The 15,170-nt window shown below is 49.6% G+C and overlaps 1 protein-coding gene across 2 annotated transcripts in view; it reads left to right on the top strand.

Annotated features, from left to right (window-relative positions):
* Egl (Egl_like_exo domain-containing protein) overlaps window positions 1-14,352 on the top strand; it is a 65,034-nt gene extending 50,682 nt beyond the window's left edge. For both annotated transcript variants that reach the window (XM_077689067.1, XM_077689066.1), the window contains exons 8-9: window positions 711-1,045; window positions 7,528-14,352. In XM_077689067.1, the coding sequence (XP_077545193.1) occupies window positions 711-1,045; window positions 7,528-7,963 (771 nt within the window). In that variant the 3' untranslated portion in view covers window positions 7,964-14,352. The remainder of the gene's footprint in view (window positions 1-710; window positions 1,046-7,527) is intronic.
* Window positions 14,353-15,170: the final 818 nt, after the last annotated feature.

Below are 15,170 nucleotides of genomic sequence, written 5' to 3'. Positions count from 1 at the left end.
AGGGAAGCATAGAACGGACTGCCAGAGAATATTATGCAGCTGAACTTCGCTGGTCAGTTTGAGAGGGCCGTATCGAGTTGTGAGGTTGGCACGCTGTAGCAGCTTTGTTGCATTCGGACCTTCCTGCATCGGATGACTGTCCGCGCTTTCATTCTTCGCAATATTACGCCTGGAGTCTCATGCGCAGTCTGTGTTATTGGTTTGTGTGTAGCGCATCCTGAGCGAGCAATACTGCAAGAATGAAAAAAATTGTTGGACGGATCCTGTACTAGAATGCACCCTGTACTACTTCAACCATCTACTTCAACCATCCACCCTGTAACAGCCCAAGGGCCAGCAGTAAAGGCCAACAGTACAAGGCCAAGGGCCAACAATAAAATAGTAAACAAAATAAAGCATGTTTTGCTGCCGTACATATGCTGGGGCCACTGTGAAACACCAAATCTGTCAAATGAAGCAAACCTGTATTTTGTCTTCATGGCCTCTTCAAGAATGGACAAGAGACGATGGTTAGTTGAGGAGGACAAGGGAAGCCTACGGTGAAACCAGAACTGGCAAAGGCCAGTAGTGGTGAGTGCGGCGGTGGCACCATCTGGCAAAGGTGGGCCTAACGGCTCACTGCCAGTGGTCTGTAGTGGTCAAGATGCGGAGTGGTCCGCAGTGGTGGATGGCTGGTTGGAAAGGGACTGCTGTTGTCGGGGCGTGTGCAGGTAAAGAGCCTGTACCGGCGGGACCAGAAGTTCTGGAGCCGGCGGCCCCTGAGCGAGGACATGGTGTTCCACGCGGCCTTCGACGTGTTCTGCCTGCTGCCGGCGGTGTACGGGGCCCTGCGGGGCGCCCTGCGGCCCCCCTCGGAGCCCCTGCTGCAGGCGCTGTGCGAGGAGCAGGTGCTGGCGCACATCAGCCCCGACGAGGTCAAGCAGCGCAAGAAGCAGCGCAAGGTGGACCACGAGGTGGACGACCTGCGCAGGCGCCTGGACGCGGCCACCGCCCAGCAGCCGCCGCGGCAGGTGGTGCTCAGCAACCGCGAGATACGCCTGCTCAGGTGGGCCCTTAGTTGAGAGGGCCTCCTCTCCGCCTGTTGCGCTGCTGGCCCTCGTGCGGAGGGAAGGAACTGGCTTTGATGGCAGATTCGTATTGCAAAGCATGCTTTCCGCACTGGACAAATAGAGTAGAACCGTGGGCCTGAAAATTAATATTCAGAAAAACAAAGTAATGATCAATAACCTTGGGACAGCACAGCGGTTTGAGATGGGTGGCGAGGCAGTGGAAGTGGTAAGCAAATACATCTACTTAGGTCAAGTTGTGACCCCGGATCCCAACCATGAGGCAGACCTAATTAGAAGGATAAGAATGGGGTGCAGTGCATGCGACAGGCATTCACGGATAATGAATGGCAGCCTACAATTGTCACTGAAGAAGAAAGTGTATGACAGCTGCATCTTATTTATTTATTTATTTAGTTATTTATTTATTTATTTACCCTCAAGGTCAATAGACATTAGAGAGGGGAGTGGGTAGGGAGAAACAGTGAAAATAACAACACAACGAAAGAACAAAAAAGAGAACAATAGTTATACAGTCAGCACGTTTCTGGTCATACAATGTTAGCTATTGCGTTCTTGAAAAGGTTGAGGTCTCGAATGGTTGCTATCGGGTTTGGAAGGCCATTCCATTCCTTCGATGTTCGTGTCATGAAAGACTGCGAAAAGAAGTTAGTTCTGCAGGAAGGAATGCCGACTTTGAAGGGATGATCCAGACGTTGTGAAATGTGATGTGGACGGATTATGAATTCATTATGTAAGAAGGCATGGTGGTAGAGCTTGTGAAAAAGACATAAGCGGGAAACTTTACGGCGTGATGCAAGGGATGGTAGACTAAGGTCTGCTTTCATGGATATGCTTGCGGTGCGATTGTAATTACATGTAATGAAACGAGCCGAGTTATTCTGAACCATTTCTAGTGACTGTATTAAATTGACGTGAAAGGGATCCCATATTGCTGCTGCGTATTCTAGTTTTGAGCGAATTAGTGTTTTGTATAGGAGTAATTTTAGAGTGGAAGGGGCTTTTGAAAAGTTACGGCGTAGGTACCCAAGCATGCGGTTGGCGTTGTTAATTACATAGGTGATACGAACGTTCCAGGTTAGGTTAGTTGTGATGTGCACACCAAGGTATTTGTAAGAGGGTACATTTTCTAACGGGTTATTACCTAGGTAGTACACAGGCGGTGTGCTAGGAGACCTAGTTACACGCATTAGTTTACACTTATTTGGGTTTAATTCCATCGACCAGTTGTTACACCATTCTGAAATCGCATTAAGATCTGACTGAAGAATATGTAAGTCGTTAGTGCATGTTATTTCTCGGAAGATCACGCAGTCGTCAGCAAAGAGATGAATGTTGCTTGTAACATTAGAGGGTAGATCGTTAATGTAGATTAAAAAGAGGAGCGGACCAAGAACTGAGCCTTGTGGCACACCAGAGCGCACTGCACTTAGCTCAGATTCTTTGTCGTTAGCGCTGATGAATTGGGAACGGTTAGTTAAAAAACATTCAATCCAGGTTAAGAGTTGTGAATCTAGATTAAGAAACCGGAGTTTAAGCAACAGAAGTTTGTGACATACTTTATCGAAAGCTTTGCTGAAATCTAAAAATATGCAATCTGCCTGTGATGAACGATCAAGAATAACATTTAATTTGTGCGTAAATGATGCCAGTTGTGTTTCGCATGAATATGATTTACGAAAGCCATGTTGAGATGGTGTAAAAAAAGAATTCGTCTCGAGGAAGTTGGCTAGATGTGAATACAAAATGTGTTCAAGAATCTTACATGGAATACTAGTAAGCGAAATTGGACGATAGTTCAATGGGGATTGCTTGTTCCCAGATTTGTGAAATGGAACAACCTTACCAACCTTCCAGTGTGATGGCAGAGAACCTTCGGTGAGGGACTGCTGAAAAATCATTGATAGAGAGAGAGAGAACAACATCTTTATTGGCCGGCTAGAAGTTAATCAGGGGTACCAGCCTCCTGAAGGGGAGGCAGCGCCCTCGATTGCTGGCGTTGGAGGGCCTCCAGAGCAAACTGGACGGCCCTTCGTTGGGAGTCAAAGTCTTCCTTGCACACCGCACGAGCAAGGTGAGGAGGAAGCACATCCGTGGGTTCCGGGGTCACTGAGCATGTCCATAGCATGTGCGCCATAGTAGCGCGATTAACACCACATAGCACACACACGTCACTGGGTTGTAGTTCGGGATGCACGTGTTTGGCCCACACCGGGGTCCACGTCGCGCGCACTTGTAGCTGTCTGAGGATCACCGCCTCTTGCCTAGAGAGGTTGGAGTGGGGTCCTGGGTACTGTCTTCTGGTTTCTCTGAACCATCTCAGCACCTCTCCGTATGTGTTAATCGGGGTGAAGTCTTCACCGTCGCTGTCGTAGTTTTCCGCAGGAGGGGGAGCCGGACAGGCGTTGCGTCTAGTGAGCGCACTCGCCATCCGGTCCGCGTCCTCATTGCGGTTCGCTTCGGGTCCTACCATACCCATGTGGGCTGGGAACCATTTGATGCACACGCCCGTCGATGATGGTCTTAGGGCCCCGCACACCCTCGCTACACTCGGATGTACTTTGTTCTCGGCGAAGCGCAGGACTGCAGTCCGCGAGTCACTGAGGATGGTAGTGCAGTTGGGGTTGGAGAGGGCCAGCGCTATGGCTAACTCCTCTGCTTGCTCGGTGGTAGATGCCACGATGCTGCCGGCCGTATAGAGCTCGCCAGTGGTGGCGGCGATGACGGCGGTCACGTAGGTGTTCTTGCGGTCCGGGTACCTAGCCACGTCGACGTAGAAGGCCCCGGTGTCGGTGGAATGAGTGGCCGTAAGCGCTCGGGCTCTGGCGAGCCTTCGTTCATAATTCTCTTCTGGGTTCATGTGGCGGGGAAGGGGGGCGACGTGCAACTGTCGGAGTAGCTCCCGCGGAAACGGCAGCCAGTCCCTACCCTCCTGCAGCCTCGATTGATACCCTAGCCTCTTCAGTATTGCCCGGCCTGTTCTAGTTTGTGCGAGACGCGTGAGTTGTGCTGTCTGTTGAGCTTCGACGATCTCACCTAGTGTGTTGTGCACGCCTAACCCTAGTAGCCGCTCGGTGTTGGTGTGATTATAGAGACCAAGTGCAGCTTTGTGCGCTTTGCGAATGAGTGCCTCTAATTTTCTGCGTTCTAGGTCGGTCCAATCATGGAAAGCCGCGACATAGGCCAGATGGCTGATGGCAAAGGATTGGACAAGCTTGAGCAGGTTGTGCTCTCTCATCCCGGCATACTTGGTTGAAATCTTCTTGATGAGACTGATGGCTCTTGAGACTTTGGAGTCCAATAGCTTTACTGTGTGACCGTTGTAACGAAGTTCCTCTATGTGGAGACCTAGAACACGTATCGTGTGGACGCGTGGTATGGTAGTGCCGTCCTTTGTGCGGAGCTGTATGTCAGGTATGTGAGTGGCTCTGAACTTGCGACGCGGCAGTAGCAGAAGTAGCTCTGACTTGGCCGGGGAGCATTGGAGACCCGTGTCTTCTAGGTGCTCTTCAACCACGTCGATGGCTTGTTGCAGGGACGCCTCAATCTCGCCGTCACTACCCCCGGCCATCTAGAGAGTGATATCGTCTGCGTATATGGTGTGTTTGACCTTCGGGAGGGCACGTAGGCGTTCGGCCATTCCAATCATGACCAGGTTGAACAGTGTCGGCGAGATCACGGCCCCCTGCGGTGTGCCCGTACTCCCCAGTTTCTTGGTTGGTAGTTCCAGATCCCCTGCCACGATGGTGGTGGTGCGGTCGGTTAGGAAGTCTTTGATATAATGGAACGTGCGTTCTCCCATGTTGAGGCGCGATACTTGTTGTAAGATTGCCGAGTGGTGGATGTTGTCAAACGCACTCTTCAGGTCGAGGCCAAGTATCGCACGGTTATCCATTGGGCTTGTGGTCGTGGATGGTCTGTCAATGACTTCATGTTTGATGAGGAGCATGGCGTCTTGAGTGCTCAGTCCCACCCGGAAGCCCAGCATGGTGTCTGGGTAGAGGCCGTTCTCTTCGAGATAATCTTGCCATCGGTTGAGCAGCACGTGTTCGAGGACTTTCCCGACACAGGATGTTAGGGATATCGGACGAAGGTTCTCGATACTCGGTGGTTTGCCTGGCTTTGGGATGAGGACCATTCATGCCTCCTTCCACTTGGGGGGCAGCGTGCCATTGCGCCAGCGAACGAACGCTGGCGCAATGGCACGCTGCCCCCCAAGTGGAAGGAGGCACGAACGGTCCTCATCCCAAAGCCAGGCAAACCACCGAGTATCGAGAACCTTCGTCCGATATCCCATAGAAAGACTGAAGAATAACAAAGTGTGCCCACCAAGAACTTGGGAGTAATTAAATCACAGCCTGGGGCTGAAGATACATTTAACAATGTTATAGCACTTTTTGCACCATCGTAATCAATTGTTAGCGGCAACATTGCAGGGTAATCAAAGCACTCTAGTTGTGGTGATGGGCAGTGTGCAACGGAAGTGAAGTTTTGTGCAAAGACACCATTAAGCAAGGAAGCACAGTCTTCATCAGGAATAGAATCACCGTTGTTATGGACAAGCGATATGACAGTATCACTGTTGGCGTTTATCACGCGCCAAAACTTTTTGATATTAGTTGTGAGCATGTTTGGCAGGTTATTGCGGAAAAAGTTATCTTTGGCACTTTTTAGTGCTCCTATATATTCTTCTGAGGCTGTCTTGTAATCTTGCCAACGGGCGGGATTTGTAGATCGTTTAGCAGACCGATACAGGCACTTTTTTCTGTTTGACAAACGTTTTAAGTGAACGTTATACCACGGAGCTTCTGGGTTAACTGTGATAGTATGCACGGGTATGTACTTAGATGTAAGATCATTGCCTTTGGTAAGAACATGTCCCAGTTGGTTTGCACGCTACGGCTGTCAAAGCTGGCGGTGAATATGTCTAGAAAATTACTCAGTTCGACGTTGATTGCTTGGAAGTTGGCTTTGTTGTAATTTCGAATAATTTTAGTGTTTCGTTCTTTTTTAGGAGGTATCAGATTCACGTCAAATGTAAGCAATAAATGATCGCTCAGTCCTGGAAGATATGTTATGTTGGAAACAAGATCAGGGCGAGATGTTAGAACCAGGTCAAGAGTGCTAGAAACCGACTGCGTGATTCTTGTAGGTTTGGTTATGAGCTGCGTTAATGAAAATAATGTGCAAATATCCATGAAGTCACTTGCTAATGAAGAAAAGGGCTGCAGGATTGGGGGTTGATTTTGCCACCTAATATTTGGAAGGTTGAAATCGCCGAGTAGGATTAAGGGCAGATTCGAGTAGCTGGATATCACGTGGTTAATTAAATCGTGTAGATGATCTGTGAAGCCTGATGGAAAATTGGGTGGACAGTAGCACACTCCTAAAACAATTTTTTGGTGAGCTATCTGGACGAGAGCCCAAAAAGTTTCAATGTTGTTACTAACGTGGACAACACTTGATGGTATTTCTTTACGCACTGCTAGTAGGACACTGCCACCGTGTCGTGTATTGCGATCAAAGCGATAAACAGTGAAATGGTTAGCCTGGTCAAATAACTCGTTATCTTGGATGTTTGGATGCAGCCATGTCTCAGTTAATGCTATTATATCAGGATTGCAGGTGTCGATGTACGATGTTAAGCAGTCACGCTTGTTCATAATGCTGCGAATGTTACAATGCATGAAAGATACTTTTGATGCACGATTCACACCGCCCCTCTCAACTCCCTAGCTTTCGACACGTGCCTGAGGGGACGGTTTAGAAGTACCGATGGAGTCTGCGCACGCCTGCCCATCGGTGCTACTAGCAAGGTGGTTAGTTTTGTGCGACGACGAGCATTCGATAACTTTGTCGGCTACAGAGTCGTACATATACGTTTGCTTGTTTATGACTAGCTTGTTGTATCTAAGCTGATATTTGGGGGAATCGGGCAGGCCTTTTGCATAATCCAAAAGCTTTTTTCTAAGACTACGTGTACCGGCGGAGTAATCCTCACTGATGATTACGTTTTTTTCTTTCAATGTTGCTCGAGCGGTACTCACCTACGGGGCAGAAACTTGGAGGCTCACTAACAGGTTCAACCTAAATTGAAAGCAACTCAGCGGGCAATGGAGCGGAAAATGAAATATTAAATGACAATAAGAGTGGGTCAGGGAACAAACGCGTGTTAAGCACATAGTAGTAGAAATTAAGAAGAAGAGATGGACGTGGCCAGGGCATGTAACGCGAAGGCAAGATAACCGTTGGTCATTAAGGGTAACAGAGTGCAAGCGTTGCAGGGGCGGCAGAAAGTTAGATGGGCAGATGAGATCAAGAAGTTTGCGGGGATAAATTGGTCACAGTTAGCTCAGGATCAGGATAACTGGAGATTAATGGGAGAGGCTTTGCCCAGCAGTGGGCGTAGATAGGCTGATGAAGATGATGACTTGCTGATTGGCAGTCTTGGCCTGTGCAGGTACATGAATCTTACAGAAGAAGAGTGCTCGCGCATTGACGGCAATCCCAAGGTGGCCCGCAAGCTGGACCGGCTGCGGAATCGCGGGGCGAGCAGCGCCGGGGGCGGCTCGCTGGGGAGCTCGGGGACGCCGGGCGACGACGAGGACGAGGAGGAGGATGAGTCCGAGTCTGAGTCCTCCGACTCGGACCTGCCCCGCTCAGGGGACTGGAGCTGTGACTCCCTAGGCCTGCCCGTGTCCCCCAGCCCGTCTTCCCTGGGCCGGGCCAACGGCTACGCGGCGGCCTCAGAGAACGGGGGCTGCACATGCAGCAGCGAGCGGTCTACCCCGTCGGGGGAGCTGGCCGACGCCGCCTGCCAGACCCTGTCCACAGGCGACATCGTCATCACCAAGGTGTTCTTCGAGGAGCACGGAGGGAAGAGCATCATGCAGTGACCGGCCGCACTGTGAAAGCCAGCCGTGCTAGAGAAATTCCAATTATTAGCTGCACTACAAGTGTACATTCAAGGACAGATGTTATATTTGCAGGTTTTTCTTGCACCAGCCAATGCATAACTGCATGACTGCAGTTAGAACATTGTGGACCTGTGTATCCCGAGGTGTGATGAGGAGCTGTGGTGAGGAAATGGGTTTTGAGGAAACGAGGCGGGAAATTTAGAAGGGAAAACCACTGCTTAGCCCGGAGTACGACCGCTCAAGAAGCACTTAGGGTATGACTGCAATATCATGCTAGAATTTGGAAAGTGTTGCAGAATTTTTTCTCCCGATGTTTGTCATTCGGGAAAGCAATGTCTCTCTGGTTATGGTAATGTGCTGCTCTGGTCGCATGGCCTCAGACATCACATGCTGCGGTATCTGTTCACTCTCAGGGGCCAAAGCCTTGTGACCTAAGTGTGCCTTAATAAGGTGCGGAGAGTCCTTCGAGAAAGTTGCGCCACTTGGTGCATTGCGATGCGGCTGGCAAGTGCAAACGAGTGCAGAGGCATTGACCAGCTGTGCTGTCTTGTTCAGTCATGCCAGCCGTGACCATTTTCTGCAAAGAGCAGTTTACTATGAAGCCGAGCTGTGGAAGACCCTTTCTTTGTGTTAAAAATGAAAGCACGAAGGACACGCGAGAAGGGAACACAATGACAGGACAGGCGCTCGTTTTTAACACAGCGGCATGCACCAACTGGCCCCGAAGCATGTTTTTTTTTTTTTTTTGACATTCTTGGTCTGTGTGCTGGCTTCACAGGGTTAAGGTTGTTCACGTGTGGGGATTGGTTTTATAAGGCGCTCGATTTTGATGTGCAACGTTGTCGTGTTTACCTGCGGCTGACGTGACGCCATGCTGCTGCTGTTGAAGTGCAGTGTGTTGCTGCATGCCAGGCATGATTCGGTAGTGGCATTGTGCCAACAGTGCGAGGATCACCGTGCTGCGAGTGGCCCGGGTTGTTGTGAAACGCTCAAAGCGTCCGTTGCTTCAGCACAAGAGACGAGCACAGGCAGCTAGAAAGTGAAACGTCCCCGCACAAGGCGTGTGCTACGAGCACAAACAGATCAGAGGCGGAGCCGACACGGGCTGCATCTGTGTAGCATGCAGACAGAGATGGCATTTTTGTGCATCTCATTCACTGCCACTGCAGTGATTTCTTTTGCCGGCTCGATATCAAACATCTTTTGAGACTGTGGTGTCTTTCACCAATGGGCTAGTTGTGTTTAACTAGTTTAGACTAGTTAGTTTAGCAAGTTTGAGAATTGCGAGAAAGCTGAGGGAACTTTTATAATCGCTATTAATCAGAACCTGTTGCTACTTTCACCTTTTGTAATACCTCTTAAAATACAGCCGTATTGGTAATCACCAATTTAGAAAACGGAGTCCCATTCGTGGCAAGCAGTAGGCAAAAGGTAGTGTTTCTGTAGCGGCCAGATGTCTGTATGGGGTTTGTACATTTTCTTCTCCCGCCCTGCAAACCAATCGTTAACATATGTTTGCCGTACGACCACTTAATTCCGTCGGTGCAGGTTACGCTACAAGTGCTGTCGAACAATTTAATCAAGCCGTGCGAAGGCACCACGCAATGGACGCAAAGCTGCACCAAAACAGACCCAAAACAACTGCCGCTGAAGCAGACGACAAAGTCTTACCGCCGACGCCGCCGGCGAGCAGGCACTCCAATGTGGGGAACGTTGGGTATATTCGCAACGCCATCTCTAGTGGGCTCCTTGAGTGAAACCCTCCACCCCTCCCCTCCTCTCCCCCACCGCCGCTTCTGACGCGTTAAGAGTTTGTTGTCCTGCACGCCACGAAAGAACCGTTGGCTGGTAGAACTAGAAAGCTTTGCTTTAAAAATGCCAAAAGCTTGTGAACAGGTATCGGCACACCACATACTTTCCTGCACAACAGCTTGCGACATTACAAATCTGGAATTTGTGGTGAAACAGGATTGGTGGAGCTTGTCGAAGCGTTCTTCCTGAAACGCACGCGGATATGTACGCGGGAACTTTTGCAGAGCACGTTCTTTTTAGAATAGCCAAAGCTGACATGATCACAGCTTTTTTTCAGTTCTGCCTTTGTTGAAACATTTTCGTTGCAGTACAAGTGCAGTCAAAAGATGCATGACGGTGAACACCTGCCTTACCTGCTTGTGTGTGCAAGAGGCAGCAGCAAAATTTTTAGAATATTGGTGTAAGCAGACCGTGTGCGACAGCCGCAAGCTGTATTGCTAGCCAAGTTTGTGTGCGCGTCGTATTTTCTACACTTCCCGAGAGGTGGCAGTTTTGGAAGTTTTTCCAAAAGTTTTTTTTTTTTTTAAGTTTTTCGAGGGGCCATGCCAAGGTGGCTTTAAAAGGCCCCTTCCTGATTGCAATGAATGTGAAGGCCAGTAAGAACAAGCTTTCAGGAGCATGGCGATTATTGAGTAAAGTCAGGCCCATGCTCGCTCTGGGGACCTTGTGACGTGTGCTTTGTTGCATGCACTTCAGCAAGGGAAATGACAGAAGAAAAGATGCCAGCCTAATTATTTTTGTCTCGGCAAACAAGGCGTTTTGGGCCTATGAACAAAAGCCAGGAGAGTGGGGGCCCTTTCATTGAAGTAAAAGGTTTTTCAGCCTTTGATGTCTTTTTACGATTGTGTGGTTGCACTCTATGGGCCATTCAGAATGCCTCTTGAAGCAGCAATACCTTTAAAATGAGTGGCAGCTACTATCTATTTTGCGCAGTGGGCATGCATGGTTTTTCTCTGATGATATCGTCTAGTCAGCCTTTCTGTCTGTGCCTTGGTGGTGAAGCACATTTTTACTCGGTAGTAGTTTAGGCGAGGCCTTTGTTAAACGCCCAGTTTAGCTTGAAAAGGTCTGCCCTGTAAAGCAGCCAGAGGGAGCTGTCAGAAGTGTCTGTCTGGAAGAGCTACGGACAAGCTCCCTCTCACAAATGATGTGAAAGGGAAGCTTTTGTGCCTGAGCTAGCCCTTGTAACCTCTGCATGCCCTTTTCTGCGGTGTCGGTCATTTTGTCACGAATCTCTTGTTTGCTCCCAAACCCTTGTCTGTGGTATTATGTCTGGCTGCTGATATGCTCGAGAGAGAGTGCACTGAGGGTGCTGCCTCCTTCTCGATGCCTGGTGCGAGCATTGTGTGAGCACCCACTCGGCCAACTTGAGACTCTGGTGCAAAGCCTGAGCTGAAGGTGAAGGCGCCAAAGCGAGGCTAGAGTAACACTTGGAGGTTTACTTGGACTGCTGTCGGCTTGCTGGTTACACCAGCTGCATGCACCTTACTGGGCACCAGCGGGTTGACGTTGGCTGCCTGTGGACGCCCTGCCCAGTGGTTCCACTAGCGCACAGGAAAGCCTGTCACTGAAGGGTGCTGTTATTCGGGGCTTCCGTTGGTAGCTTTGGAATTGTGGCCTCTGCCGAAAGTGGGGGCAAGAGGCTTATTACGTAATCCTGCTACCAGCCCATGACATACCAGTTTATTACTGCCCCCGTTTTGTTTTGTTTTTTCATTTAAGCGACCGTGTTGCAGTCGTCCTGTATGTGTGTAGGCCTGTAGTTCTTTCGGTGCTCACAGGTATGAAAAGCAGGGAAATGAGGGAGATTACTATTTACATTCTTTCTTTGTTTACTAGCTTGATGCTTAGGACGTTGTCGTGTTCCCTTGGAGTGCAGTGTAAGTGCCTGCGGTGGTGGTTTCTCGAAAGCAAAGTTGCCCCCCTTTTTAGCAGTGGTGCAGAGTGCAAGGCTGCACTGTGATGGCACTATTCCAGTTTCGTGCCATAGCGTGGTACACCACCTCAGTTGCTCAGGCTCTGGGAACAGCCCTTTTTTCATGTCTGGCCCATTGGACCTGACCGGGACTTTTTCAACACGTCACAGCACTAACATTGACCAAGCAGAAGAGGGGGCTCTGATGCTGTGACACTGGAGAGATGAACTCTTTTTCTTTCGGCGGGGGGGGGGGGGGGGGGATCACTGCATGGCCTTTTTTTGCAGGGAACATGCGTTGCCAGAACGTTGGCAAGAAAATGTGTGCAGCTGTTACACAGTGTAAATTTAATTTTCTCTGCATGCAGGGTGGGGGGACACCAGGTGCATACTGCTAGCATCGCAAAGCTGTCGTGTTGAGGTGGTTCCTTACTAATGAGAATTTTCCAAAAATTCTCAGTGCAGCTTTCTTTTTATTCAGGTGGCCACAATGCAGTGTGGTGCTTACGTGATCTAGTGCAGCAAAATGTACTGTTTCCAGTGCCTGGCTTTCAGTTCAGATGAAAGTGCATTGCGAGACACATGTGGGCGGCTGTTTCTTTTTGGCGTGCAGATATTTTGTTTGGATGTATTGCTAATGATTACGGCTTCATGCTATTATGGGTGTGTTCTTCTTTAACGATTCTGCAATTGTTTGTGGCTGTATACAGTGAACATCTGTGAAATTTTTGTCCGTGATTGTACTTTCCAGCACAGTGCTCACAAATCAGAGGAACCTGGAGTTTTTAGATGCCAAGAAGGCGCATATCTGACCCTGTCCTCATTTAACAATGCACGGAAAAAGCACAGCCTGTAGCTGTAATCTTGCACCCTCGTGTGGTGCAAGCTCTCTCAGTGAGAGGAGAGAGGGCCCCCCACATAACCTGGGGATGTGTGACCTGTCTAGCGTGCGAGATAAGCCTAGATCAGCACGGCTTGTCCTAAATTCTATGCCACTGTAGGTCAGCTGCAAGGGCGCTTTAATCTCAGCACCTCTGTAGCCCTTTCTCAGACGTCGCTTGACTTTGTTCAGCCGAAATTTCACATCATGACACTTGGGGAATATCTCTTGCAGAATGGGCCCAGCCCCCGCACATTTGTGCTCCACGAGGAACGCTGTGAAGAGAGAGAGAGTAGAACTTTATTCGGGATCAGGTGGGGGCGATGCAGAGAGCCCTGGTCCTAGCTGTCTTCTGGAATGCAGAGAGCCATCCTGTGAAGAGCCATGCACACGTGTCCAAGACGTTGTCCGCAGTGCCCCGCTTCACGGTTTGTGTGCCTGGTCGTTGCCAAAGGGAGCGTTTTGTTGCCTCGATTGCCCGTGTGCCATGCTTGAGTCGCATGCATAAAAGCCATGCAAAATCCAAACCACTCGCCTTTCTGGGATGGTGCAAGGCACGGAAATTCCAACTTTAAAAGACAGCTGCAAATACTTGTGCTTCAACAATGTCACGGGGTCAATGTTACAACAAAAAACAGCTCGCATGCTGTCTGCACCAAGTTGGCTCGGATATGAGCTCTGCTGACTTCAGCTGGCTTCTACGATGTCTCGGGCTTCTATGATGGCTTCTACGATGTCTGACTTCTACGATATCTGGCTTCTACGATGTCCCGTGCTGCGTGAAGCATTGTCATTTTTGTTTTGGCGGTGGGCTTGCGGCAGTGTTTCGCAAGGATGGGAACGAGTTGGCAGAGGTGGCCGGTGTTTTATGAATTGCGATCGCTGCAAGAATGGCTCCAAGAGGGTCTTAAGTGGTAGTGCTTGTTTGCATGTCTGGTGCAGCACAGCGTTAGCTGCAGTTCAAGTGCTTCAAATACTACTGTGAACATGTGCTCAACAGGTTGTGCGTGGTTGGTGCGAAGTTTTAGTGGGGTGTAATATAGCCAAGTGAAGCTCTGACTTCTATTGTATTGAGGCCTAACTGTGGACATATGTCCTTTTTTTTTTAAAATGCTAACGTGACAACTGTTGGCCCGAAAGCTTTATGTCCAATGAGTCTCTGCAGCAAAGAATTTGTTGTTTCAGTGCCTCCTGCAATCTTTTCTATGCTGCCTTCTGGTTTGGGCAGCTGAGGGGGGTTGGGCAAGTGAGTATTCTTAAAAGCACTGTCTAAGCGGTGCTCTTGACTACCACCAAGAACTTGGGAATCGTGCCCCTGTGTCATTGCAGGCTGAGCAGCATTTGGGCAGGCATCAGCGATCATAAACTGAGGTGGTATCAGAATTTGTATGTGAAGCTCATGAGGCTGGCATAAAGAAAATACGGGAGGCACTGATACACACGTGTATAAATACTTCACACTGCTGGCTAACACGTGACCCCGCTAGTGCAATAGGTAGACCACAGTTTTCGCACAGTGCCTTTGTTGCAGCAAACTGCTGTTGACCGGGGCGGGAATTTTTGTGTTCACGCTATGCACCCAACTGTTCTCCTGTGGTTCTGGCACACCAACTGAGCGGAGCCTTGCTCCTTAGGGTGCCTCACTGTAATGGCTAAAGCATGCTTCTCCCGGAATGACCGTTTTATTGAAAGCATGTTGCTGCCCGCCTGTGTCTTATTTTCAGGAGAGAAGAGCATTTATTAAAACATACCTAACTTTTTTGTGCGTGTCTTTGGTTCATAGTTATAAGGCCAAGCAGTTGATTCTATTTTGGTAGTCTCATTTTTCCACTAACCACTGTGTGGGGTTGCATTAAAAAATTCACGGTCTACCAACCGGGGAGAAAACAGAAAATTCTCAGGGAGGTGGGGACTCTGGAGAAGCTCAGGGGATTTCTCCTTCTATCAGGGAAAACGTTGCGGATGCACAAATAATCAATACTTTGGAATGTCGGAACGGCTAATGCAAAATTCGATTCATGTGCAAATCGAATAGTGTCGTAGGAAATTTTTTGAAGTTGGAAAGCATGCGCCGGTGTTTTCCGGTAGCGGCGACGGGCTTTTCCGCACTGCTCTGGTGGCAAGAGGAAGACGGTTTCGGGGCCAGCTCGGAGGGGGAGAGCAAGAATCTGTTCAGGCCTTTATCATCAATCGGGTCACGAGCCCCTTGAGGCCTCAGTTGGTACCTGCGTTGCCAAGCACCCTCGCCTCGGTGACCCGTGTGAGAGCTGCCAACACCCCCGGCCCCAGTGCCAGGCTGGCCAGCCGCAGTTTGGTGTGCGAGTGTGGCTTTATCAGTCTTGCATCTCGGGCATTGATCTCTCAGCATATGCGGCTAAGCAGTTTGGGCTGTGGGTTTGTAGGAGTCCGAGTGGCATGGTCAGTTGTGGGGAGAAAGTTGACTGCCTCATGAAAAAGGCAGCATATTACCAATGGACCTCCTGCGTCCACTGCCAAACTCCCTGCGAGCTACTACAGGATTACCAATGGACCTCCTGCGTCCACTGCCAAACTCCCTGCGAGCTACTACAGGTTCATCG

This window comes from Haemaphysalis longicornis, unplaced genomic scaffold (assembly GCF_048455015.1).
Source record: "Haemaphysalis longicornis isolate Haplotype H1 unplaced genomic scaffold, Haemaphysalis longicornis Haplotype H1 scaffold_10, whole genome shotgun sequence".
Lineage (NCBI taxonomy): Eukaryota > Metazoa > Arthropoda > Arachnida > Ixodida > Ixodidae > Haemaphysalis > Haemaphysalis longicornis.
This window is presented reverse-complemented; position numbering and strand designations above follow the sequence as displayed.